Source organism: Betta splendens, chromosome 3 (genome assembly GCF_900634795.4).
Source record: "Betta splendens chromosome 3, fBetSpl5.4, whole genome shotgun sequence".
NCBI classification, from domain to species: domain Eukaryota; kingdom Metazoa; phylum Chordata; class Actinopteri; order Anabantiformes; family Osphronemidae; genus Betta; species Betta splendens.
The window spans coordinates 532,190-559,877 of record NC_040883.2 but is presented as its reverse complement, the minus strand read 5'-3'; the positions used below and the strand labels follow the sequence as shown (position 1 = coordinate 559,877).

Sequence of the window (27,688 nt, the reverse complement as noted above, 5' to 3'; positions counted from 1 at the left end):
GAGGATGGACACCAGTGAGTTTTCACTATCAACCAGACCAATACTGTCCACACTGGTCCACAGCCTAGGAGTCCCACCTGGACCCGGTCACTGCAGTTAAAGCAAGTTTAGGCCCAGCGTTAATTTAAGGTTGACTGATTAATTATCAAATGCAAATGTTGACTGAACTTACAATAGGTTTGGGTCAGAGTCGGCAGCTTATGTCAACCTTCACACTGGCTTCATTCAGTCAGAGAACAGCCTTAAAAGGAGAAACATGAGCAGAGAGCAGAAAGTGGCTACGAATGATTTAAGCACCTCAATCTAAAGGCTTGTGGTTCAGGTTTCCAAATGTTTATTTCTTTGTGTTGAAGATGCCATAATACATAACTCAGGAAGTTAAGGACAATAAACAGTTTCTTAGATTCAGTGACACTGAAAACCAACTCAAAGCCCAACAGAACCACAGGCAAGACAGAGGAAGAGCACTATCTGTGAAAAAGGCTTCTGGACTGAATTTAGTGGATTTTCATGAGATGGATGAAAATAAAAAAGTGGTTCAGAATTTTCCTTTTTCTCTAATGAGGAGCAGCTTCCTTTCCAGGCGTTAGGGTGGATTGAAGCAGAGGTTAGGTGAGAAACCACATAAGTCAAATCCAAGTTTAAATTGAAGGGAAACAGGAAAATGTTCCCAGAATCCAAGATTCCCTGAAAACCAACTGCTTCAACTTAAATTAACGTTTAAAAGAGGATTTTTCTGGAGCTTTGTTAACAAAACGACAGAAACACGTAAAAAAGTCTGCATTGATACATTTCTCTTTTTTTCTACCTCATACGTCGTGTGTGCGGCAATATTACAGTAAATATCAAAAATACAGTTTAAAAGATCCATTTTGGAAATAAAATGCAAACGCAATAAAATGTAACACGTGTGTAATATGTCAATAACATCATGTGTGTCCAGACAGGTTGAGCGGTTGCTTTTAAACCGTGACATGAAGTAACTGGAGCGGTTCTGTGTGTGGGAGCTGTGGACACGAGCAGGTCCAGCAGAGACGCCGCCTCATCCACCGAGCAGTCAAATCCCAGATGGGAAGTGTTCCAACCCGGGCAGGTGGACGAGGACGCAGCGGCTCACCTGCGAAGCAGAGGTCACGTGGACAGAGCTGAACAGCTGGAAACGCAGCTCAGCATCAGCCCTTCACGCAAACTCAGGTCAAATGCTGTAAATGTGGCTCATGGATGTTATCTGAAGAGTGATGTCCACTTCTGATGAAGGTGCTGAAGGTGCTCAGCTGTTTGGTTAAAAGTGGAACCACGAGCACCAACAGTCCATGTGTGCATCCAGAACCCGCTGCAGCGCTGCTCGGTCCGCTGGGGTCAGACGCGACCCTGCTGAGCCCGTCTCTCCTCCAGGCAGCGACAGACCCACATGGACACCACCTCTGCGTTGCCGTCGTTGTACTGGATGATGAAGGAATGATCCTAAGACACGGAGAGAGAACGCCGGAGCTTCAGGAAAGGCCAGGTTTGCTTTGTTAATCACAAACGTCACATTTTAAACTGAAGAAGTTAAACCGTCTCGTTGAGTAAACGGCCAACAAGCTTCTGTGGATGATGTGACCTTCAGTGTGAGCATCATACATTCACACCTACTGTGTAATATAACTTTTATTATCAGACAGATTGGCGCCACTAAAGTTATTACACCATTATGTGAAGTGTGTTGTTTGGTTTGTGGGATTATTTGAAATTAGAAATTAAGAAATAGCAATAAAACACAAATAAACAGTCACAGAATGAAAGTGTCTTAAATATTAATGTCCAACAGATTCGGTTTTAAATGCTAAATGTTTAAGTAATGGCTTAAGCAGCCATCTCGTCTGCAGCTTAATGCTCCTCGTCACTTATAACGGGCTGTAAAATGATCTTTGTCGTAAAACGCGAGAACATTAAAAATGACTGCAAGAAGATGTTTATTAATAACAGGTTGTCGTGTCCTTCACCGTGATGAGGCCACAGACCCAACACACACGACTGGCAGCTCATGGCTGCTCACTTGATACTGCAGCGCTGAAACAGAGATGTCACATGTGATCTCAGTGACGGCCGTGCGGGGGACGCACCGGACCTGAGCCAGGGGTCACAGAGGTCGCACAGGGCTCCGAGGGGAGGAGGCTGTAAATGAGACAAGTCAACTGAGGCCATGCATTTGATTTGGTGGTGTCTCTGTATCCAATTAGATCAACGAGGCTGTGGCCTGCCAGCTTAAATGAACTTGTCAACACTGATTTCAATGATAGCTGCCCTGTTGTACACTGTTAATAGGAGGTTCCAGATCTGTGGACAAAGGCTCAGGGCCACAACTGTTTCAGCCAAGAATCAAAAAGCTTCAATAGAACATGTTTCTGAGCCAGAGTCGTGGTTCAGGGTCAATATATGAAGCAGACGTTCATGGTGCCCTGAGGATGAACCATCGTGGCGTTGGGGAGAACCTCGTTACGCGAGTCACTTTGGTTCAGACAGAAGCGACCGACCCGGCAGCTTTTTACATACATGGGCCTCACAGAGCAAAAGGTGTGACCTTTCATCAGTCCGACAGTCAGACGTAGACCGGAAAATATTCTCTCTCCTTCCTTTGATCTCTGTGATAAAATTAATTTGTCAAGTGCACATTTAGATTAAATTGACATTTTGTAAAACCACCAAATAAAAGCAAATACAATATCACAGGGTGGGTGCGCCACAGCCGTCCTCATCGGATCACGGTAAACTATAGAATCTAAAGCTCAAGTTCCTTGGTTACTTTGACTGTGGACACTTGGGCCGGGATGGTGACATGTTCCAGTGTGCACTGATCCTGCAGCAGACTCAGGGAAGGACTGGGGGGAGTCCCATCAATCCTGCCGTCCTTCTAATGGGCAGCTGGGGTTAACACAGTCTGAGGTTAATTACTCTCATATCAGCGTGAGCGTGTGTATGTGTCAGTGTGAGACGGGTAGAGTGGACCCAGCGCCCAGAACACCCATCTCTTCCATCATTCATCCTGCCTCAGCACAGAAAGAAATAAGGAGTTCCTGAGTGGAGTTCCTAAAAATCCAGCTCAGAACTGACCCCTGGTCGTCCACAGACCTGCTGGAATGTGACCAACACACAAACAATCATCAGACACTGAGGAGACGGATGCTACTGTAAGAAGGGAAAACGCTGGCGACTGTTCACACTCCTCGTTGTTAAAGCCATTCTTCATTAACAGCCACTGGCTCAGTGACTTTCTGCAGCCGGTGAGATGAGGGAAGTTACATTAATCACTGTGTGGTCGATCAAAAAAGGGAAATCACCTGCAGAGGCCTGGACCCAGAGGAAATCTACACCTCGCTTTAATTCTTTTAATCCAAGATTCATTCATGGCATATTAAGTAACTCTATGTATGATTAACACAAGGAATAAGAGGGGTCTGAAGCAGAGCAAACAAGAGATGGTCATTCACCTCATTAAAAAGTGTGAGGAAGAAGCGGGGCATCGAGCATCAGTACCGGGTCAGACTCAGAAAACGGGCTGTCAGCATCACTGCTGACCCACACACCCAGCACACAAACTGTTTAAACTCCTCCCCTCTGGCAGGCACCACAGAGCTACAGCCTCCAGAACCAGCAGAACCAGCAGAACCAGCAGAACCAGCAGAACCAGAGTCAGCTTCTTCCCCCAGGCTGTTTCTGAGCTGAACTCTACTGGTCACACAATTCAATGACTCTTCACAGACATAAACAGGCAATAACCACTGTTGAATGTGACACAGCGAGCTGCAGTTTATATTCTTTATTTATTCATTTTTAAAATAGCTATAATTAAAATTGTGAATATTTTTTTGCCACACGAGAGAACAAAGGCTGAGTCAAACCACCTTCCCTGGTTGTCCAGTGCAAACTTGGCCATTAAAGCTGAATTCTGGTTCTGATATAATGCTGTAAATGCATTAAGCTGTTATGGTCCTTGTCTTGCTTCAGATTCATATGGATTATTGTTGCTACAAACTACAGTTCTTCACTGCTCTGCAGATAAACAGTATGTTGGTAAAAGATGCAGCTTCTCTCTGCAATTGGATGAGCCAATACAAGGTTTGGGGGGCGATGGGAGACTGGGAGGAATCTTTTGTGAAAGCGGAGGGGCTCATCTGGTGTCTCTGGGGTTGAAAATTGTCAGTGTGTGTGTGCATGTCTATGAATAGAAAAGCAGAATGAGAGGGCAGCGCAGACAAGGGTGCTAAAAGGCTACGTGAAGGCTGCTGAGGGGGAGGCGTGGGGGAGGAAATGCCCGTCAGTCCACAAAGACGACGATGCTTTCTGTCTCCCACACAGAGAAGGTATGACACTAATAGGTCTATGGCCAATAAACCTCCTAAGACAATGCTGCAGATGCTTATAAGGAACAAAGAGCTGCTCAGACAGGACGACTCATCACCAAATACCTGCAGCTAATGTGCTGGGAGCTGGCCAGTGGAAAGTCTCCTCAGCTGACGCCATTAGCTTATGACGACAGGATAAGGTGTCTTCAATGAAAGATGCATCAGTATAGACAGACAGAAAAACGCACTCACTTTCCTCTGTGATGGCTCATCATGTGACTCTCGGGGATCTCTTACAGCGGTTCAGCTCAGCCTCATGTCTTTAATTAATTGGGGACCAACAAAATGACAAACATTACGAGTCGCGGTCGAACCCTTTGGGCTCAGATCGGCTGTTTAAGGTATGAATGAGCATTGATGTTTTACTTTACATTTCCACGCAGCGTGATTTACAGGAGTTGATTCACGCGCTGACACAGTGAGGCAACGACAATGCTGCTGCTCATTCCAGCTCCAGACAAGTCACAGGGAACAGAATCAGATAATTAGAATAGTATCAGCAGATTCCAGAGCGGCTGTCAAGCTTCAGAGACGGAGCTCATCAAGCGCAGGCATGCGATCCAACACCTTAAAAGGTCTAATAGGATGAAATCCTAGTGACAATAACGATGCCAATAAAAGCTATAGCAGTGAGTAGAGGAAGCGATGAGCCAACCACAGCTACTCTAGGCTTTGAGGTCCATAAAACAACAGTTTCTGCTCCGTGTCCACATTAGCTTCCAGGAGAAAGGAGTTGCATAGCTAACAACTAGGAGCTGTGGGCAGGTGCATTAACATACAGATAGAATAGGTAAAGAGCTTGAATGTACTGGAAGCTAGAAGAGGGGAAGATGGAGAGAACGAGGAGGAACAGACAGAAAGACAATGAGCAACAGCCAGTGACCTTTATCTGTCACAGGCAGAGGAACGAGTCAACAGGACGAAGCCGAGACGCCACAACACGCGGCTCTGGTTACTCAACGCCACCATCTGCACTGCTGTTTGTGTCTCTGCCTAGTCAGTTTGCATCCAACTCCAACTCCTAACCCATGATGCCGTGGATCAGAGGGATTTTGTGCTCTGCCTGTTGTTGTCGGCTGTGGATAAATACGCTTGTGGGGCGACAACGCCGCACAAAGAGCTGTGGACACGCTGAGCCTGAAGCAAAGGTGTGACCACGATGGGAAGCGGTGTAGAGGCGGAGGACAGCAAGCTGTGAACGTCGTCTACAGAGGAAGAACACGGAGCCTGAATCCCAGCGAGTGTCTAGACAACCTTTCCCTTTAACCCTCCTTCCTGGTGACAGACTGCGAACACAGCAGCTGTTAGCAGCTCTGCATTCACGCCTCTGTCCCGATGGACGTTCCTGGTCCGAGTGCTGCATCTCTTAAAATGCAGCTAGGACAAAGTAGAAGTGGGGACAGATGCAGGCTTTGCCTCCTACTGAGCTCAGATGTGAATCTTCATCCACTTGTTTGGCTCTTGACTCAAAGGGTTGGAGCTCCCCAGGAACCAGCTGCGCTGAAGGTGCTCCCTGTCTGGCCTGAACCGGCCCAGAGGTCAACGTCTGTGAATGCAGATACAGTCTTGGTCTCTGACTATTATCTTATAAAATCAGACACAAGGCCACTGCAGTGACTACAACATTCAGGATTCAGAGAATTAATTATGTTTTGTATGGTTCGGCGTTGGGGACACTGTTCTCAGTAAAGCACACAAAGACAGAGCGACACTCAGATGCAACGTATCCCATTCCATCAGGCCATAATATAATTTTGTAAAGCAGAATTATTTGACTCTTGTTGAGCTGCTGGGCCTGATTCATTCAGGTTAGAGCCACTGAATTGAATGAATAGTTGCTGAAGAAGGTCTTAATCCAACTCAAGGCTTCTCACTGAACCCAGCACCTCTTTCATTGCCAGTTATTTGGACACAGCAGCTCCTCTTTCAAGGCTCCTTGACCCAAAACACCTCAATCTCTGCAGAAACAGCCGCATGTTCCATAACGCTCAGATAATGAAGTTATTGTTCACTGCATTTCTACTGATATGTATGAATATGATGAGTGAGCCCCAGCGGTTCGGTAACTTACCATGAGGTTGTTGGGGGCCGGTCGCTCCTTAGGCTGACGCCTCATGCTGGAAATAGAAGAACAACTAGTTAGTGCTGCTTTAGTTTATGTATGAAGACAGAGGCAACAGGAAGGACCCTGTTTGAAGTGATTGTGGAACAGCACCATCCAATGAGATGTAACAGGTGCAGCATGTGTTGGGAGGTAAAGGACCAGAACAAGGACGCAGCCTTGTGCCAAGGCTTCAAAGTTTCAATGTTTTGGTCCAGTTTGGAGTAAATGCAGGAAAACCATTCGTAACTGACAATACAACATTAACAGAAAAATGATTCATTAGTTTGAGGTCCAGCAGGTTTGGCTCGTACACCTCTGCGCTACATCAGACCTTTTAGGAGGGACTGGGCCACACACGGCTCCTCAGAGATGCGACCCGGTTAAGTAAAGGTAAGCGTGGGAATAAACAACAGCTGTTGTAGCTGGATAATAGAGCTACACACACCGTCTGCATGTGGCTGTAGTGTGTTTGTGGAACTGTAAAGGTTACAGGAGGCTAATGAACCAGAGACAAATGGAGGTTAAACATCATCTTTGTCCTGTGACAGCAGATAAATCAATCATTCCCTGTAAAAACAGCAGCTTCTCTGTTTTACAGTTCTGGATGTTACAGGTTAAACCATTACAGCCTCAAAGCAAGAACACACACAAGCTAATGCACTTCATTCCCATTGTAAAGCAATAATGCTTTGAGTCATGGCAATAATTTGGATCATTTATGTCAAAGCCTTTGTAATTGTTCACTGCAGGGCTCAGATGCTTGACCGGGCCAAACATATTAAGCTAGAGCAAACAAGAGTCAGACATTAAACACACGGCGACCAAGTGACGGAGACTCACCACTGAGTGACGAAGTGAACAAACTTCTCACTGAACTGCTCGACGGGAAGAACTGGAGGATCCTGGAAAGAGGGACAGGCAGTTTCAGCTAAATCAAGCATCACAGGAACATTTTAAGCTGGATTTAAGGAACATTAACTAAATGAAAGCAGGCGCCATCCAGATTAGCTCGAAACGATTAAACCAGTATCAAAACCACCAGAGATTCAGGAGAGAAAAGACGTATGAAGAATGAGTGAGAAAACAGCCCCCGATACAAGCTCCTAACAGCGGTCATATACCTGCTGTTTACCATAACGTGGCAGAAACGAAATGATTTGGCTGCAGTAAAAGCAGACAAGGTCGTTTAGTGCTGCAGTAACGAGAACGTTGCATCTGCTTCTTGTCCCAGCTCCGTTCCTGATGTGCTGTTGATGGATGAGAATCCCTCCTAAAGGTGTGGGTCTCATGGAGGCTCAGTGAACGCTGTCATGTAGCAGCTCTATTAACAATCAGGCTTTTTCTTAAGTGAGGAGGAACTCTACTAAAACACCAACACTCAGCAGGTACAAAACCTAAACAAACCACAAAAACAACCAGAGCTCTGCTCCCACTTCACAACAGCTTTTGGCAGAGTCGGCAATTCCTTAAATCTGCAAAGCATGATGCATGAACCCATTTAAATGACCAAAGGAATGGGCTTCTTCTAATCTGTCGCCACTTAGATGAGCATACATCATAGCGCAAACACACACATACACACTGAGCACTGCACACCACAAGCCTAAGTGTACATGTACACGCAGTTTAGAGAGAGGGCACCAAATAATTTGCAACCACTGTAGTACACACGCACACACATCCACACACACACACACACTCACGGTTTGTGCAAAGTGTTGACTGCACAAATCATTTGTTTTGTGATGGCCGAATCTGACAAACATCTCACTCTGCACTTTCCCTACATATCTGCATGCACATGCACCTTTTCACAAACACAAATGCAGACATTTATGCATGTATTCAGGTCTCCAGCTGAGAGGAAAATCGCTGCAGCTTTGATGTGGCAACGGCACAAAAGACAGGCAGGCTGATGAAAGTGAATTATTCCTCTATGAGACAGGACACACTACAAGGGTACAAGGGTACGGGTAAATATACATGTCATTGCCATGAAGCAATTATTAGGCAAAATTAGATCAGTAATTACAGGCTTGAAAATAAAGTGGGAGTTCTTTATTAGTGAAGCCTTTTGCTATTCAAACAGAGGCGAGACACATTAATGAGGGTGGACAGATGGTAGCAACCACTACAGAGAAGTTCCTGTTCTAGGCCTGGGCTGAAAACCAACAATAAAAAGGCGCATGGATCGTTTCTCAAACGAACCAAACAGACATGAGTGATGGGCCCGGCCCGTGCAGCCTGACCCCACGTGTACATCTGCAGCATCAAACGACATCTGACCACTGTCTATGCTGGCGAAATGTGTCCACCATCATGCTCATCATGTGTACACCTCTAGCTACAGTAATGATCCACTCAGGAGCAAATTACTCACGCAACTTCCAGATCCCCACAGTCAATAGCAAAGTGTGTGAGCCATAGCTACAGTAGAATGAGTGAGAGTGAGCCATTTAATGCTTTATTCCCCTCACAATGTGTGACATCACCACACTGGACCAGCAGCCGTTCAGGCATCGCACCGCCTCGGATGCAGTGACGGCTGATGTCACTCCCAACGTTGCTCATTCAAACTTTTTTGCTCGGGTTCAGTTCTCAACAATTACATTTGCTGTGACCGTCAGTGTTTATCCTCTTGTCTGTCCCAGCACAGCTCTGCAGCGAGGCCTTAAGGTGAAACATGGTTTGAGTGATGCCTGTGTCTAGGTGAGTAATGAACAGTTCAGCCTGGGTCAATCCATTACAACCAAAAGCATTTAATTATTAATTAGGGCCAATCTATAGGCAGTTAAGGACAAGTGGCATTGTATGTTTAATGTGTGATGGGGGCGTTTAGAGTCAGTGTTTGTCGTTAGTGTATGTCAGCAAAGACACAGGCTGAGCCGGGCTGTGTGTGCGTCACCTCTACAGTAATGTGCGTGTGCATATGTGTCTCGCCTGAGGCGGTTTCATGGGGTGAAGGGTTGAGTGAATGGGGAGCAAAGCCGCCTGAGTGGTTTGCTTCATTAGGAAACAAAATATAAGCTTTCCGGGCCATTAGGGCTGACTTTAGATGCAAAAGCACATAAGACGACGACTCACCTCATCAACGATGCATTGCAGTAACTGGAGAGGCTGAAATAGGAAAGACACTGGGATGAAAACACATCTGAGTCTATATGGAATTACTTGGCAAAAGGAAAATCAATAGCATTATTAAAAGAACATATCTGCTTGGATTAATCGAATGCAGCAGCAAAGGCAAAGCTCCTCCTTCAGCCGCTCAGTGTTATTAGCCCATAATGGCTCATAATGTAACACCAACAGTTTAAGCATCATCTCATATCTCACTGCAAAAACGCAATCTGTTTGTTTTTTTTTTTAAATGGAAGAGTCATCGGAGAGTAACAGACTATAATATGGGAGACCTTTTTTTTCCTCTACTCCGGTTCTGGTGCAATAAAACTTACCATTAAAGACCCCTGGTTCTTCTGAATCTGTAGGAAAACACAGACGAGTCAAGGCCACAGGTAATTAGCATGGAAATAATCACCACAAAGCGCTTGGACACATTATGATCAATGGAAGAACATTCCTGTAGGCAATTTGTGAGTTAACAGCATTTACATAATGAAAACACACAAATGTTAATGGGCTCGCTCTCACTTATAGAATGTGAGACAAAGATCTTCAGTGCTTCGCTTCTACCCTCCAGGACATGCAGAGACGGAAAATGAGCGCGATGCTACGAGAGACAACGAAAACAGGAGGCGCCAACGTCTTTAACACAAACATCTGCTTGTCATGAAGGTTTTTGTAGCATCTGAATCAGGAAATGTTTAATATCAGACAATGACATGGTTTTCAAAAAACTAACAGAAAATGTAGTGATCCAGGTTTTTATTATTCAGGTTCAGACCAGCCTCAGATAAATGTTTGCTAAATAAATTCTTTATTTGTCTTCTGACAGTGCATTAGAGCACTTATTGATTCACTCAATTAAATACAGGTTTTCACAGCCTGTAAATACCAAGAGACTCATAAACTGCCTCCGCATCCAGTTTTGCCTGATTCAGACACATTAAAGGCAGCTATGAAAAACTAATCTGTTTAGAAATAATTACCAGGACAGAATTACTTGCTGCTCCAGAGGTGGAAATTGGACAGTGAGAAACCAACTTATTTAAGCATAATTGAACTTATTCCCGTATTTAGAAGCTTGACCACATTTTAAACAGAAGGTTTCAGACTTTTTGGTATTGAAACATTATCTAGACAGATTTTAGACTTAACTAGTTAAACTTTTCAATGATGATTAAAATCCAAACTGATGGTTGTAGGATGTATGTTTTTAAAAAAGCCGTCGCTTACAGGCCTCTCCACTAGCTCTGGATGATTTGTGAGCATTTCTATTTTTCAAGAGCAAATCTGTGGAATCTGAAATATGAGACTCTTCAAAGATAAAGGGTTTGAGTGGAAAAAAAAACTAAAAGGCTCTATCTTTGATCAAACCCATCAATTGCAACAAAGGTTAACAAGCGTGTCTGTTGATGTGACAGGGCAGACCCACGCCGTCTCCATGGAAACAAAACCATTGGGGAAGAGTGTTTGATTTTTAGCCAAGTGGTAAATGAATATTTACTGTAGGAGGACACAATATTACCAATATATTAATATAATATATTAATGGCCAGGCCCAGGCCTGTTCCAACGTGATGAGGAATCGGTTAGTTAAGAATAGTTAATAGTGAGAGACATAGCATCATATACTGAACCAAGAGCTAAACCTTTAACACAATGAAAAGTCAACAGATACATTACAACCAAATGTATGCAGTAAAACACGATGAGTGGAAAAGAGCAGCACATCAGCTGTTTGATGAATGCAGTGATGTGAAATGGGAGTGACTGAAACCAAGTCCCAAAAACTGACAGTTCATCCAAAGATTCATTCAAATTTGAGGAAGTATGACAATGTGGAGAGAAACAAGAACGAGCATAGCGCAAACAAAAAGACAACGAATCAATCAGAGGAAAAAGTGCTGGCGGGTGTATACACATCACATCAGGTCTGGTGTCTTCAAAGACTTTCAGAGCGAGCCGGGAAAAAACTCCATTAACTCCTGACAAAGAATGCAAATGAATCTCGACATGTGGTGAAGTGGAATTAAAGAGACCATTCTAATCATGACAAACATGAGGTGATGACTCCCCCCCCACACACACACACACAATAAACTATATCCACAAATGAAGCAACTGGCTGTGTAAGGGGTGAACAAACCATGGAACAAGTGCAAAACACGAAGGGCCCAAAGCCAAATTCATCCCTTATCTTCTAACAGTCGACAGTGGAACCAGACTCCAGCGTTTCTCACTAAAATGTTCTGTGAAGTGGAGCAGGGCTTTTGCACAGACAGCTGTGCCAGCGTCTGCATAGATGACAGCTCAGGCCCCAGGACTTTGGCTGGCTGCGCCTGACGAGCTGGATCCGAGCACGCTCGCCACACCGCTCTGCTACAGCCTGCAGGTGAACTGCACAGTGCCATATGGAGCCGGGGAAATGGAGCCGAGAGGAGAGGAACAGTCTAAACTCAGCACTGGGAACGCTTTAGTCAGCCACATTCACAGTATGACGTGCAGAAGCAACAGCCCACGACACCAACGAATGCATGAACCTTTACCAGACAGACAAACACACGGAGAAAGACAGACGCCTGCAGAATCACACTCTGCCCTTTGACCCACTGTAAGCACGCAGCAGCGCACCTAAAACCCACACACAACAATGGTAAAACATGGGCAGTGCCCACGTTTAGTGAAGGCCGCAGCCAGGAGTTATCCAGAGGACCCAGATCCTGGTTCTAACCAGGGATTAGTGACATAAGTGCATCTTAAAGGCTAATTAAGGCTTGATGAGATTGTGAAGTCACTTCTGTGGTCAGCAATTACATTTGACGAGGATTTACTTGGTGCAAAGACCCAAATTAAACATTTAAATGTACGTCACGCTTCACTTTGACAGTATTTAGGTTGAGATCAATAATAACTCACCTGTGGATAGGGGAACATGCCCAGCGCCAACTGTGGAAACAAACAAGTAATTAGAGCCTAATCAAGGACCAGGCAACACAACAGGCTTCACCAGAGGCACATCGTCCTGTGCCTGTGCTTGAATTCACCACTCGGACCAGTACCTATCCAAGACACACGACTCTGCTTTTATGCTGCCATTCAAGGGTCGACATGGAGGCAAATGCTCCTGAGGACAGTTGAGCGTGCAGAGCTTGAGACTTTCAGTCTCTGAGAGCTTAGCATCCACCTGCTGATAACAGCTACTCATCAAACACCAGCCATCGATAAATAACCCCCCACAGAGAAGCAGATAGAGAGATGGGCGGGACCTGCACAGGCTTACTCTGACCAGGGGCTTAGCTGACAGCTCCCCCGATATGCGGCACTGGGTATTTTCCATCTTGGTCAAAGGCAACATTTCATAATTGACGCATTAATGCTCAGCCGTTCCTTGAACAACCAGCACCCTTCAGGTCAGACCACGTCCTTTAATTTAGTACAGGTTCACCCCATTAAACTATCTTTATCAACCTGAGATCATGTCAATAGATTTGACAGGACTTCTTAACATGAACTCATCTATTATTGTTATAATTGTAATATTATTAGGTGCTATTGACAAACAAAGGTGCAACAGCCACTCAGTCATTTGTTATAGAGCAGCCGTGGACAGAAACAGATAGAGAATCAATAGTGTCAGACAGCAGCCATGTAGAAGAGTGAAACCAAAATGCTTTATGAAACAGGGCATGAGTCAAACCCCCAATCAGAGAGAGCGACTGTGCTGAGCAGAGCAGCATAATTGGATAACACTTGGAATTTATTGTCCCCTCCAAAAAGTTCCCACATCGCAAACGATGAAGCTGCACCTCCATGAAAGAGATTCCCACACTCCAGACATCGGCATGGATTCCGTACTGCTCTCCTGATATCCTCTCAGGCTGTGGAGCAAAAAAAAGCCTCAGGATGTGAGAACAGCAGCTTAACCAACAAAATGAAATGAGACCACATTAAAGTCACTCACCGCCATGTATGCGTTAGTGCCCACATATGTTTTGGCAATAGAATTCACCAACTGCAAGTACAAGTAGCAATTCAGATTCAGACACCAGAGTAACCTGAGTTAGGTTAACTCTACTGACTGGAAGCAGAGGTAAAACCAGGAGCCGCTAGTGTGTCTGTGTGTGCAGTGACATGCTGCTCTCTCATGGCTTCTTTTAAGAAGAGACAGAGTTTGAGAGACAAATAAACATAAAAATAGAGTAAAAAAGACAGAGGACAAGTGGCTGCTGCCAGTGTTCCACATACAGGCTGGAACATTCACCTTGGAGCGTCCATAGAAGAGGAGTTTAAAAATGAATAGCCCTCTGCCACAGAAGGGACTGAGAGAGTGTGTGTGCGTGTGTGTGTGCGTGTGTGTGTGTGTGTGTGTGTGTGTGTGTGTGTCCTCAGGGCTGAGGTTTGGGGGAACACAGAAGGTCTGTCCCTGATGATTACATTATAAATACACACCGTCTCACCCACGCTTTCCACACATCCACTGAATACATATCAATGAGCTTCGTCATTGTGTGCATGGGTCATAATTATAACAAGAGGCTACAGAACAATGGGCACTGGGGGAGTTAATGTGAGAGGACCACTCTTGGGACAGCAGTGATGTTTTGATTTGAAAATGAATGTGGTGATTGACAGGTCGAACATATGCATCTGAACATCGGACTGTGGCCCCCGTTTTCCTTTTTTCATTTTCTTCCTGTCCCTCCCTGGCTCAGACAAACAAATCAGTGTACCTGTGTGCTGACGCCAAAGTCACAGAGCTTGACTTGTCCTCGGGTGTTCACCAGCATATTGGACGGCTTGACATCTGTGGAGACAAACTGCATGATAGAACTGCACCGTCAGCATTCAGGAGCTCGTCTTTACCAACTCTGCGGTTTTTCAACGTCGCCTCGCTCACCTCTGTGAAGTATCTTCAGACTCCAAAGATAAGTCAGACCCTTGACCACCTACACACAGATATATTCACTTAAGATCATACAAAAATAATGTAATAAATTAAATGTTTTGACATGATATAATCAATTGCAATTCATTCATGGCTTCAGACAGATGTCGAGTGTGACCTTTGATTGGGTTGACATTAAATGTCCAAAAAGGTCTTTAACAAACGCTTCTCTAGTGTTTTCTTCATTGTCATACTTTTATTTGACATGGGTTTTAAAGCTGTCTTACATTTTAAAGATAAATGAGTCCTGGGTAGATGTGAAGAAGGTTTGAATGTGGCATCTCTACGTTCATGACTTTACCATCAGTGAGACTCGTCTCACGTCTTTGCCTCTACTGGCCATGAACTTAGAAAAGTTATTCTATTTCACACACGGGGGAAACCCCTGACCGTGATGGACTTTATTGGCAAGAGAATTGAGCCACATCAGAAACTAATACAAGAACAAAGACTAGAAGGAAAAGGCTTCAGTGGTTGTCTGGCTACTGAGGAGAGACACCATCCCAGACGTCCCACTGCGCTGAACCTGAGCCCATGTTCAAATGAAGATATTACACTGCCTGCAAGTTCATTTGCTTCTAGTTAAGCATTACTGGGTTCTAATGCTCTGCTCAGTGGTGCTCATTCTTTTATGGGCCCGTCATCCTTCCCGACGCACAACAACATCTGAAATTAGTAAAAAGCTCTGTGAGGTGCTGCTGCTACAGGATGAAAGTCAAAGTCTGCTTGTGCAGCTTCATTCACACCATCATGGCTTTTATCCTTCTGTGATAATTAACTAGTGGCAGTGGAAGCTGTGAATCTGAATTAACACTGGTTAAATAGCTGTCACTGATTGATTATGGACAAAGTCAAAGGAGAAGCGGATAGAAAGACGAGTTGGTGATAGAAGAAACATTTCCTTGATCAAAAACATCAGGGGCGTCTCTCACATAGAGGAGAAAAGGAGCAGAGCAACAGGAATCACTGTGCCTCAGATACATGGCGACAACAACGGTTCTAAAAGCTTATCCTGGCTATTAATTCAATTATTATAGACACGTGAAGCATTTTGTGAAAACTTACAGCCACTGTGATCCTCCCAAGCACATGCTCAGGTATTCTCTTATAAACATCCAGAGAACCGCCTGAAAAACATGAAAACGTCCCATTACAACATATTCCTTGTCCGCTTGAACAAACAAAAGGTCCATTTAGGCAGCCTCACAGTCCCTGACACAAAGCAGCAGACTGCCAGTCGAGGTGCTGAGGGCACCTGGCCATCTGCCTGACGACTTGAGACGGGTGAAAAACAACGGTGACATTTGGTCACAGGACACTGTTCTACTGCTACACCAGCGATTCGAGCTTTTTTTGCCCAGAGACATCCCAATATGTTGGTTGGTTTTACACTGTAGGATTTACCAGTGCTGCATAAGCTCCATAGCCCAGTCTGTGGCCAGACTGCTCGTACAGGGACCAGATCATCTCCTACAACTAGTTCCAGTGTAGCCGCTCTTCGCCATCTAATTTGTGAACTACAATTTGACTGCATTTTTAGAACACAGTGATTTCTTGTCAAAAAACAGAAGCAGAGCTCAGAATGACTGATCACATTTAAGTTTTATAAACTGAGAGTGTGCTCAGACGTTTGACAAACTTTCCTGACAAATGTGTGAAACAAGGGAATTGCTGCATTAACACTGACTCATACACCGTCTCCAGGCACATGCAACACACCAACAAATGCACTTAAGTCAAGATCTATCACGCCCTTGTAGCTTTTAGCACACAAGCATGCTAAGCAGCTCACAGCGATAAGACGCCAGCCTCTACAGACGTGTAAATGGATCCCCGATAGGGAGCGATCTCAGACAGGTGCCCAGCTGTGGTGTCCAAAGAAGAAACACATGACAATGCCTGAGAAACTCACCGTCCATGAATTCTGTGCATATGGAAATCCTGTTCTCAACAAAAAAGGCACCAAAGAAAGTGATGATGTAGAGTGAATCACACTGCAATCGAGAGAAGAGACCATGTCATCATTAACAAACTCCATTTATATTTGACCGCATTCTGAATTTTAAGAGAACGGAGACGATATACCAGATTAGGGACAGTTGTCACTGGAGAAAAGCCTTCAGTTGCCGACAAACAGGAAATCAGTCACAACTCACCTTGTAGAGAATTTCTAATTCTGACATAATCTGCTTCTGGAGTTCCACCGTGATGTCCAGGGGAATGACCTGTAATTAGAAAAGCACACTTAGTGAACACTAATGAGCAGCTGATGGGACAGACCAGATTAAGGGTCACTTATTAAAGAGTAAGTACTACCGCCGACAAGGAAACAGATCTCACCTTTACAGCCAGAACCCGTCTGCCAAGAACATGGTAGGCTCTGGATAAACAATGTGAAACGAAGTGTTAGAGAACACACTCTGAACTCAATTTAATTGATTTAATTTAAGCCTATGATCCCCAGGCCTCCACACCCCCAGGCCCCTAGACTGCAGGCCCCCAGACCGAAAGGCCCCCAGACCGAAAGGCCCCCAGACCGAGCCAGACCTGTTGGTAGCAGTCACTGCTTGGAATTGCAGGTAATGTCCTCGTAATGATTTAATTATCAAACTCCTTAATGCCAAACGGCAGCTTCAGTTACTGCCCCTGGAGGTTAGTTTACAAAACCAGGGACAACAACTCAGGACCTTGCAACATACAACCCTCAAGGACGAATAGTGTCCGACAGCTGTCAGGTTATGGGAGAGCTGGAGGTGGTGTACGTCTCAGGACGGGTACTCCGCAGGTAGCCATACCTGCCTACTCACCTGTCAGTGGCCATTTCAGAGAACACACATGGTACAAGGTGTGATTAATGCGTCTTAGATGGAGGTGTCACGTTGCTCTCTGCCCAGACATGACCAAACTGGGCCAGGCCTTTAACTAATGAGCCTTTAGAAACCACAGAACAAACTGGTCTGGACTACAGCAACGCCTGGTGACATCTCATCTCAGAATCCAAGGCAATTCTTTAGTCATTTCATTGTCTGGCAATTTGACAAATGACACAAATTAAGCTTTGCTGATCAGGACAAACCACCTTCTGCCTTTTGCCCACGGCTTTAAATTATTGCTCAAGATCATAAATTGAAATGTATTCTTTTTGTCCAGGAAATGTTAGTTGCACATTAGGCTGATGGGCTTGTTTCCCTTCTGATGCCTAGATCTTCCTTTAAGCGATAATCAATATCAGTTAAGCATGACTGCTGCCTCTTAATTAGGATGAAGATGTTAATTGATGCAAGATCGCAGAGGTAGACATGTTAAATAGCAACAGTGTAGAACGTGTAAGGCAGTAACTAGAGATTACACAAAGTTACACAAAGTCTTTGTTCTCAAACGTCTGTAAAGGGCACAGGCCTCTGCCACTTAATGTGGGTTAGCATGATGACCTCTAACCTGTATGTGGACTTCAACAAGTTGCTCATATACTGTACATTTTAAACAGTCTTAAAAAAAACAATCACGTTTTCAACTAATGTAGAAGTAAAAAAGGAATGTGATAATTGTCTTTTATGAGCAGGTGTGATTGGGAGCATGGAGCCATTGTGCAGCTGCTTCATTCTCAGACTGTCCTTGACCACTTCAGGGCCGAGCCTCCCTGTATGAATTACAGTGACAAGCATTTGACAGCAGGAGACATGGGGACAAGGTTACATAGCCACCCCCCACCAATTCCCCCTGATCTGACCCCAGTAAACGTGCCCCATTGCCTGGATCTTATTTACACTCAAGCTCAGTCTGTAATAAAAGCTCCATCATGCAGTATTCATAGGGTTCTCTGTATGTCTGAGGCTGGGCTCCGGGTTAGAGACCAGGCTGACGTGGTACGTTTATGCTGCCCGGCTCTGACAGAAACTCAGGACACAGCTGAATGCTGTATGAACACTGTATGTTAAAATTACTGATAAAAACATGCTGCAGGTGAGACAAGCATGAGATCTGAGAAAGTAATTAAGTCTGCCCCACTGGGACACCAGTCTGCAGGGGTCTGAAAACAGCTTAATGTTTGCAAGGTCGCATGCAACTGAGCATCCAGCAACACTGATCAGGAAATCTGCAACCAGAAACGCACACCTTGAGATGTTTTTGAGTCTCAGAAAATGTCACTATGCAAAAAAATAGCTGAAACCTACAGGAACCGCTGACCATCAGCAGAAGAGCCAACAAGCGTTACACAGACATTTGACCCAATTATAGTATTGAGGAGGTTGTAAAGTCACAATGTTTAACCTATGTGAAACAAAAAGTTAACTGATTAATGCGCGTCCAGTTCAGCTGCTGCCCCATTAACACAATGTGTTAGTTCGTTTAGCACCAATTAGGCAAAGAGGTTTCTCTGTAACACAGTGTAATCAATGAGGCGTAAAGATAAAATCAATGAAGAAAATGGATGGAGAGACTAAAGATAAGTCACCACAAACATAGCAAATGTGCCTGTGTTAACCGGACCGCTGGCACCATGTGTCACAAAAATAGCCGGAGTGTCCTTGTTATTGTATTTATTAGCCATAGACTGCGTTAGATTGGTGGAGCTCAGAGAGTGTAATAAAAAACACAGACCGACAGTGATGGATGGCGAGGTCAGGGAATGACTGTGGAGGGCTAAGGGGCTGGCAACATCCAATTGAGCCTAAATAGCTCTGGGTCATATATGGGTTTAAAGGTCAAAGGTGGGCATCCTTAGGTAGCGCCTATCAAACATGATAAGCCTGATATAAGCTGGACTATAGGGAAGTGCTTCTACAGCCATCCTGACCGGAGTGACTGCATTTAATGTGTAAACATCAAAACAGACAAATGGGGTTTATCTCTTACTTACTACCCATCACACATTCACAAGTTAAGCTCAACTAAATAGACTGGGACGTTGCTGGGCTCAAAAGAATTGTCTTCCCAGGTGTAGAGTAACACATTTTAGTAGCAATGTCATTCTACAAGAACTACGGCAGTGTGAGGTAGTTCCAATAAGAGGCAGACTCATAAACAGTAGAAGGTGGCTAGAAAAAAAGGGGCAAATAAAAAACATTGTTGTATGGATTTGCTAAAATAAAAATATATGTAGTTTGCTAGGGAATGGGTAAAGCAGACAGATCTGTCAAGTCAAGGTTAGTCTGAGCCGTGATCAATACTTCAATCTCAATAAAACAGCTCAATACAACCGGATTGATGGAAGGAAGAAACCCACGGGTGAGAGAGAGGAATAGAAGGGGCAACTCAAACGGCAACCTTAGCACAACGTTAGCACATGAGTCTGGGGGAAAGGACGGTGACAGGTCGTCAGCTGTGCTACAGGCTCATCAAGTCAGTCTGCCATCATATCTTACAGCTAAAAATCAATATCATATATGTTTGCAACCTTCAAAATAGAATAACTAAATGAAGGCACAGACACAACCAGCCTGATATATGTCACCCACAGACAGAGCGATAAATAGAGCCCAGGTGTGGTGTGATGTAAGGCACAGTGATGTGGGTAAGAGCAGCCGCTGAAGACTCGCCTGCTACCTGCGTCCAAGGCTTCAGCGCCATGACAGACAGGACGCAGATGCACACAAACACTCACTTGTAAACTGTGCCACCATTTCCATGACCGAGCTGCTCCTGATACTGGATGTCTTGTGCATTTATCTGCAGAGCAAACAAACAGTCATAGAACAAAACAATAGTGCTGAAGATCTCTCTCTCTCTCTCTCTCTGTCTCTCTGTGTGTGTGTGTGTAACTAAACAGGTATCACTGGAGGCTATAAACAAGACGAGCACATGGGTCAGTCTGAGTTCACAAGATGAGAGTAAACAGAGGAGAGAGTTGAGAGGAGAGATCAATACAACATTTACTGTCCAATTTAAAATAGGACATGGTGCTGGGGTGGGGTGACTGATGTGGACCTAATAATGTTGTTCCACTGTTCTGCACTTACTGTACTTTCCTACAACCAGCACTACAAAAGATTTGTCTAAACAAAGTGGGACATGATCTGGAAAGAGCATTACATCTGTTAGATTCGATTCCCTCAACACAGACAGGACACAGTGAAAACAGAAAACTAAGAGTCCAACAGTAGCATCACAGGTCCTGTGTCCCCTAGCTGGTATCACCAGCTCAAGTCGGGTCTGATAAGGGAGGGAGGTGAAAACAGTGGAAAAAGATGGATATTAGAGAGAGAGAGAGCAAGAAAACACAGCTCTATTAGGTCACTGTGTTACAACAGGAACCAGATACGCCACTGGCTTAATTGTCTCCTTGACACAATAGTCTGTGTGTGTGTGTGTGTGTGTGTGTGGTTTGACTTTGGGAAATCACAGCTGCCCTTCTCAGTGTCTCTGTGAAACAACATAAGTAAGTAAGCAAATAAGCATCTAACAGTAAGAATGTTTCCTAGAAAGGAAGCTCACCTGTCCGTTTGATAAGATTCTTTTTAGCTCAGCAGACGATTTCTTTAGGCTGTGGGAATAAACAAAGATTCTCTGAAATATTTGATCTTACATGAATTACTGTAACATGTTGCAGGACTCACCTGTTGTTGGTCATTGAGTCGGGCACAGCTTGAGTGCAGTCGTTGGCTGGGTTGGGCCTTGTATTAACCTGATAAATATGCGCGCACGCACGCACACACACACACACACACACACACACACACACACACACACACACACACACACACACACAGACACACACACACACACACACACACACACACCTTGTCAAGGCCAAAGACAGACAAACAGACAGAACGACATCTGGGCCGACCCGTAACAAACAAGAAAAAAAAACATGCTCTCAGTTCAGCCTGGAGGTTAATTAGCTTCCGTAGCAGTGATGGGAGGCAGCAAAAGAAAAAGGAAGTGTAAGGGTGACAAACGAATAATAAAACAAATGCTAAGACTCAGTAGGGACAGTTTCTTCACATCTATTCATCTACATCTATGATTTATATCAAACACAATAAAAAAGACCAAACCCTGTAGTGGCAATACTAAAAATAACTCCCTTAATTGAGGTCAAAAGGCTGATGTTGGGTCCTGTAAAGCACAGAAGCCTGTCTTTAATTAGTGCCCAGGAAAACCCAATTTGAATAGAACACACAACTCCCCTCAGACAATTACTTTTACATTAACACAGGAGGCAGAGGGGACAGATTAGCAAAGGGCTGCAGGTTCCTACAAAATACCATCTTCTCAAAACAGCCCTCTGACCTCAGAAGGAGACACAGCTCAGTAGACTTTACCAACGATCGTCAGAGGAGCCGTTGAAGAAAACAACTTCCAGCACAGGGAGAATGGATGCATTATGGATCAAGAAGAGTCAACTCATTTAACTCCTGTAATTAGCAGCATATGACAGAACGGAGGTTGGTACGATAACATCGGCACAGCTTTACTCTACGATGATGAAGCATCATAATGCTGGGGAGAAGGTCTCAACAAAACATTGTGCTCCTAAATGACTCGTTCCCCACAACAAACAATGACAAGAGGCAGCAGAGGACAAAGAGGAGCCCGCTAGAGCCCAGACACACATCTCCATACATAAACAGCTATGAGGGCGCAAGAGAATGAGTGAAAGAAAAGGAGAGCCTTGACTTCAATTGACATTTCAAGAAGTGGAACACAGCATTACCAATCCATTTGCCTCAGACTTGCCCCCCCTCCCTCCCCATGTTCTCCGCATACGGCAGCTGAAACAATTATTGAGATAGGTACCTTCAGGCCATGTATGTTCCGGATCCCTGGAGTCTTGCCGGCTGAAACAGTAATTTACTAGATTGTAGAACACATCACTAGGCCATTTACAAATGTGCTGAAAAGGAATCAGTTCTTTATATAGGAGGGAAAAGATGAAATGAAACAAGGGTTACTCTGAAATTAGTTGTAGACAAGAGAATGATTGAGATGTTGGGCTCCTGAGACAGCTGGTTCAGGGAGGGAGCCCAAACAGAAGCAGAGGAAGAAACACAAGAACAAAGATATGTAGGACGTAAAAGACAGATGCTAAACGCTTCGCCGCTGGGCACGACTAGCAATTATTTACGACTTCAAGTGGTTGGAAAACTATATAAAGATACAGAAAGGTTGTGTAGTAACATGCTACATGTGGCCATGGAAAGGAACCCAAAATACAGGCTTTATACATACGGTTACATCAGGTGGACAAGGCTTCAGTTGTTCTGATAGCTTTGATTTTGAGCCTAAGGAATTAGGAGCATTTAGTGTGGAGCTATTAAACCGTGCCACTCTACCTCTGGGGAAGATTTGCAAAGGTTCTGGCAGGAGTCCGTTCAGGCGCTGCTCGCTCACCATGTTGCAGTACTAAGAGAAGGAGACGTGAAAAGCAGTGGTTCAACATCACTACACATCAAAAAAACCTGCACCAAACCATTAGGACATAAAGAAGATCAAAATGAGCTGTTTTACTCCAGACACACACACAAAATATTTATTTAAATGACATCAGAATTAATCCACAACGCTTCCAGAATCGCTGCATGCTGTGCAGAAATCTGTTGCCGATGAGGCCCAAAGCCCCGTGGGCTTGTTCTGGAGTGTAGTATTAACCCTTTTCTCCTGCAGGTCAGCACACGCTCATGCTGCAGGACCAACGCGAGCCCACACACACTGGAGCCGCTCGGCACCTGGCACGGCACGCTGTAATTGATGCTTCAGTTAGGCAAACCATCTGTTAAACTGCGTCTATGTCTACTTGCATGTGTTTTCTTTATGTTCCCTCCTTTTGCAACAGAAATCCTCACTGTGCTCAAAGAAATGACGTCTTGTAGTCGAGGCCTGTGCGTTCCGTTTACAACCAGTATGAGCGGCGATATGTAAATCTGCTCTCTCATACTGGGAGAGGGAGGGAGGACGATGGGACCGGCTCAGAGTGGCTGCCCAAGTGGCACAGCTGTTATTAAAAGGCCTATTTATCACTGTCAGATGCTTCCTCGCTCCCAGCCCTCTGCTTTTGCCCTCTAGCTTTCTCACTAGGCCACATCTGAACAATGGGCCTAATACCAAAAAGCATGTGGTGTATGTTTGGGGACAGTGTGGGGGGGATTCATGTACCTTTAATTTTCTGCACAGCTAGTTTATTGATTAAGGCTGCAATTACCACCTAATCTATAGTACGTGTGTTATCAAAAGACATCCTCTATTGTTGGCCAGTAACTAAACAGTGTCTGATCCCAGATACCATCACTCAGCCTTAAGGGACAAGTGGGAGAACGAGAGCAGAGACTGGGGCTCATCATCATTAGCACGCTGAGGGGAAATGGGAGTAAGAGCAGCGGAATTAGAGCCACCACCTCCAGGGGGAGCTGAGCGAGGAGGAGGAGGTCACATGGCTTTTTTTAGCACCTGACACAGGCCAGTCTTTAACTTTCAACAGCGGCATCTGTCTTCTAAGGTGTCGAACAATGATTAGAGATGGCTGCACGACTGGTGGGTCTCAGTAGCATGTAGTGGCGTGGTTCTGGTAGGACACTTCCACCAAAAACTCCCTGTGAACAATGATGGTTATTAAGCTGTGAATGCTGTGAAAGATTCAGTTAAACGATAAACGAGAGACATTAAAACGTGTCAAACATTGACGCACAGAAAACAAAGCACCCATCGCAGACTCAACTCCGTTATCCAGCCTTCCATCTTCTACTACGGCTCTCTTAGTGCCTACAATTTTCTGCTCACCTGGAATTAATAACACTAGGACAAAATGTCACAGGGTCTACAGAGGACAAAAGCAACCACAACATAAAAAATCCTCTGAATGCAAATGACTTCTGAAACCAAGTCCCTGCGTGCAAGACGTTTGAAGTAGTAGGCCAGTGAAAATCATTTTAGTGAGTCCTGTATTTTCCAGGTGATCAGCAGCTTTTTGCTCACGGTGACGTCCCATGAGGAGCACAAAGCCATTACAGGGCTCCTGGTTTTGTTTGGCCAACACTCATTGTGCATATGCTGCAGGCTTCACATACACCAGGCCGAAAACCACGGAAGAACCTGCTTCAGAGCTTCAGAACTTTCGAAAGCTGGCTAAGGTCAATGCTTTTCCTCTCCCGGTTTCAGCGTTTCTTCTCTTGCCTAATCACCCTGTTACCCTGTGCTACTTAATGATTAAAAAGCAACCACAAGTGAATGCATGACAAAAATGGACAAGAAAGAAGTGTAAATTGTGCCTGTGGCTCCAGCAGCATCGTTGTGAGCTGATGGGGGGTAAAAGACATCCACAGATGAAAGTAGATTTTGAACAATTCTGCAGCCCAGGGGGGTTGTTCTTTAATGAGGCAAAACTTTAAGTACTGAATAATAAATAATAAAAATTGACAGATCATTTAGTTTTCAGTGTACCTCATAAGGAAGCCATTACACACCATTACTCTTAGCGTCCATGGCATGAACAGTAAATATAGTGGGAAATAAAACTGCTCTGCATAAGCTGAAGGCAAGGTCTGTGCGAGCGTAACTAGATGAGTAGGTAAAAAGCCCCTCACTGGTAAATCTGATTTAGTGCAGTTCCAAACCACTTTCCTCTTGTGCCCTGGTACAACGGTGTCTTACTTTGTGTTAAGTGAGGTTCAGCTGTCTACAGGACCCATGAACGTCCTGGCTGCTGTCTGTGCAGGTCTCCTTTATCTAAACTCACACAGGAGATTTAAAAACTGATTATAAAAGGAATCCAGAGACATGTAGTACCTGTCTACAAATGACACTGTACACAGAAACAGCATCAGATGCATGTTGTTATGCAGAAACAACCCCCTGAAAACCCTCTTCATCCAACAAATGCAAACAGAGAAGACAATCATGTTATGCAAATTATTGGAAGCCTCCGTTGCTTGTGGAAAAACTCACATATGACAACATGGCTTTGAGTTCTTCGTCACTTCTCACAGTGATTCTGTCTCCTACTTCATCCTCGTCTGAAAAACAAACACAAACAAAAAACGAATCATGACGAGGGTGATGTCTTTCTACAAAAATGTCAGAACAATCAGCACAACGTCTGCAGTTGGTTGTACAAATGCTTCAAAGATGTTGGTGTGATGATAAGTGAGACAGTCAGAACAGATTTTGTTCTCATCTCACCACACGTCCAACGTTCTAGCTTTCTCTTCTCTTCTCTTCTTTTTGGTCAGAAGCAGGAAAAGTCTGGTAATTTCCTGTGGTTATTTCACACAATCCTTTCTGTGTTTTTAAACTGTAGTTTGCCAGTAACATTTAGGACATGGAATGTGCGCAAAATAAAAACAAACACTATGTCATTTAGATTTAGACCATTTAAAGTAATTCTTTAATTTACCGAATACATCAGAATCTGAAATCAAATTGAACCTATGTTGCAGCTCAAGGGCGCACAGTCAGGTTTCTGTTTGACACAGACACTTACATTCAAAGGCTGTGACTGTGGCTTCAGGCATGACGTCTCTGATTGCAACCTGAAATTACAACGGCACAGGGTTTAGATCTGCAGCCACAGAGATCAGGAAAGTCAGAGGTTAAAGGATAGTTCACACACAGGTGCACTGCTTCGAGCCTGGAACAGTCGCGTAACTTAGTTCTGTGAGTCTAACACTCACTAAACGTCCATTAATGCCAACATGGAAATGTGTCACAGTCTGTGTGTGCAGCTCGTTTAAAGGCCCTCCGTCATTACGTTAAGAATTCCATTCACTGCACGTTGCAAATCTAAACCATCACCATCATCCCTCAATTCAAAACGCAGCACATACTTTATGTAAAGCTTCTAAGATCTCGGTGCAGAACCTCCAAAGTGATGGTACAAATCACCCTGGATTAGAACTGCTGAACTTTTCATTAAAGCTGGAACACGTTAGAATCCAGGGTTTTCTAAAAGCTTCTCCTCCAAAGGAGGAAGTTACGGTGACGGCGACCTCCTCCTCTGTGGTTGCTGTCAGTGTCGCGTCTCACCAGCAGGTCCGTGAAGTTCAGCAGAGACGGACGCTCGACGGACGAGTCCATGTCTCCTGTCGGCGTCTTGATGCGGATCACTACGGCCTCGGTGTCCATTGTACCGACCGTTGGTTAGCAAGGCGTCATAATAGGAGAAGCCGTGGGAGCTAGCTAGCTAGCCGAGCTCATTTCCTGCTAACGACCGCGCTAGCGTCCCCACAGCCCCGCAACGTCCAGACACACGGCTACGTTTGCGCTCAGTCACTGGAAACAACGCGGCCACATCGCGGCTCTCCGCAGCGTCGTCCTGCTCTCGGACGTGAAGTTGGACACAGTTTTATCCGAGAACTCTAGCCATGCGGCTAGTTTACAGGAAACAGCGTCTCCCCATAAACATCCGCCCAGCGCTTTTCAAAATAAAAGACCCCCATTCTCCTATCCACTCAAAGGTAGCAGAACAGACATTCTTCTGGGGTTTTGCATCAGAGGTTCTGTTTTAAAGGTCTTACAGCTTTATCAAGATTCCAGATGCTTGGCTCGTGTAAAATCCTATTCACACAATATAAACTCTTAGTCTTGTTGCTGTTCTGTATTAACAGTCCACCAGAAGAACCCTTTGTTAAAAGTGGGAGGCTTCTCTAGAGCTCAAGGAGTTTCTGCCACTTTCACTTTCATTACCACAGCATTAGTATTTAAAGGTTTGCTCCTGGCACCAGTCATTAGTGTGTAATTGCCACAGGTTGTGACTCTGGCCTTATGACGGAGGAGCCTCAGTCTCTTGTGGGATCGATCATGTTCAGCCTTGTTCCACGGGACGCAGGACTTTATGGCTGCTAAATAAATAAATAAATCTGTCTGGTACAAATTACATCAATTTGCTGTGAACTTGTCTCATCACTTCCATCTATGCAAACACCTGATGGATATGTGAAGTTATTACTTTGCCTAATTGTAAAGAGGAAACAAAGCGCAGCCATCAAGCCTGATTAATGCCTCTGATAAAACGAAGAGGATCTATATGGCACTTTGTCAAACATGCTCTCCCAGGACTTGACGTTAGGTCCTTTTGCTTTAGGGGCAACAAGGATGAAGCCCAGTCAGCAACATTACACATCACATTATCAGAAATCAAAGCCCTGACTTAGCAGGAGGAAGAAGGCCAACGTTTACTGTCTGGTAATTAAAAGCCAT

The 27,688-nt window shown here is 44.6% G+C and overlaps 1 protein-coding gene across 5 annotated transcripts; it reads right to left on the bottom strand.

Moving 5' to 3' along the window:
* Positions 1 to 317: 317 nt before the first annotated feature.
* Positions 318 to 26,968, bottom strand: map2k5 (mitogen-activated protein kinase kinase 5). Of its 5 annotated transcripts, none has more exons than XR_008694194.1 (23): positions 26,516 to 26,968; positions 25,974 to 26,022; positions 25,439 to 25,506; positions 22,834 to 22,903; positions 22,298 to 22,338; positions 21,112 to 21,179; positions 20,990 to 21,038; positions 20,160 to 20,224; positions 16,895 to 16,934; positions 16,711 to 16,779; positions 16,467 to 16,548; positions 15,620 to 15,681; positions 14,507 to 14,555; positions 14,340 to 14,413; positions 13,571 to 13,621; positions 13,416 to 13,487; positions 12,526 to 12,555; positions 9,942 to 9,968; positions 9,574 to 9,606; positions 7,330 to 7,391; positions 6,457 to 6,502; positions 5,809 to 6,343; positions 318 to 1,464 (listed from the first exon to the last, which is right to left on the bottom strand). XR_008694194.1 is itself a non-coding variant. In XM_055507373.1 (23 exons), exons 5-23 carry the CDS (start codon positions 22,892 to 22,894, stop codon positions 1,360 to 1,362), a joined length of 1,086 nt encoding a protein of 361 aa, XP_055363348.1. In that variant the 5' UTR covers positions 22,895 to 22,903; positions 23,945 to 24,087; positions 24,183 to 25,219; positions 25,439 to 25,506; positions 25,974 to 26,022; the 3' UTR covers positions 318 to 1,359. The 5 variants fall into 5 exon arrangements, 4 of the variants coding, with proteins under 4 accessions (XP_055363348.1, XP_029000014.1, XP_040925950.1 ...); XM_055507373.1 differs by lacking the exons at positions 5,809 to 6,343; positions 26,516 to 26,968 and adding exons at positions 23,945 to 24,087; positions 24,183 to 25,219; XM_029144181.3 differs by lacking the exon at positions 5,809 to 6,343 and having other exon boundaries at positions 26,516 to 26,931.
* Between the last annotated feature and the right edge of the window lie 720 nt (positions 26,969 to 27,688).

Excerpts from the sequence above, each read along its gene's own strand:
- map2k5 (XM_029144181.3), bottom strand. The coding sequence starts at position 26,614 with ATGGACACCGAGGCCGTAGTGATCCGCATCAAGACGCCGACAGGAGAC. Across the intron at positions 20,225-20,989 it reads GAATCTTATCAAACGGACAG|ATAAATGCACAAGACATCCA; the intron begins GTGAGCTTCCTT and ends TTTGCTCTGCAG. Across the intron at positions 16,549-16,710 it reads AATTAGAAATTCTCTACAAG|TGTGATTCACTCTACATCAT; the intron begins GTGAGTTGTGAC and ends TCTCGATTGCAG.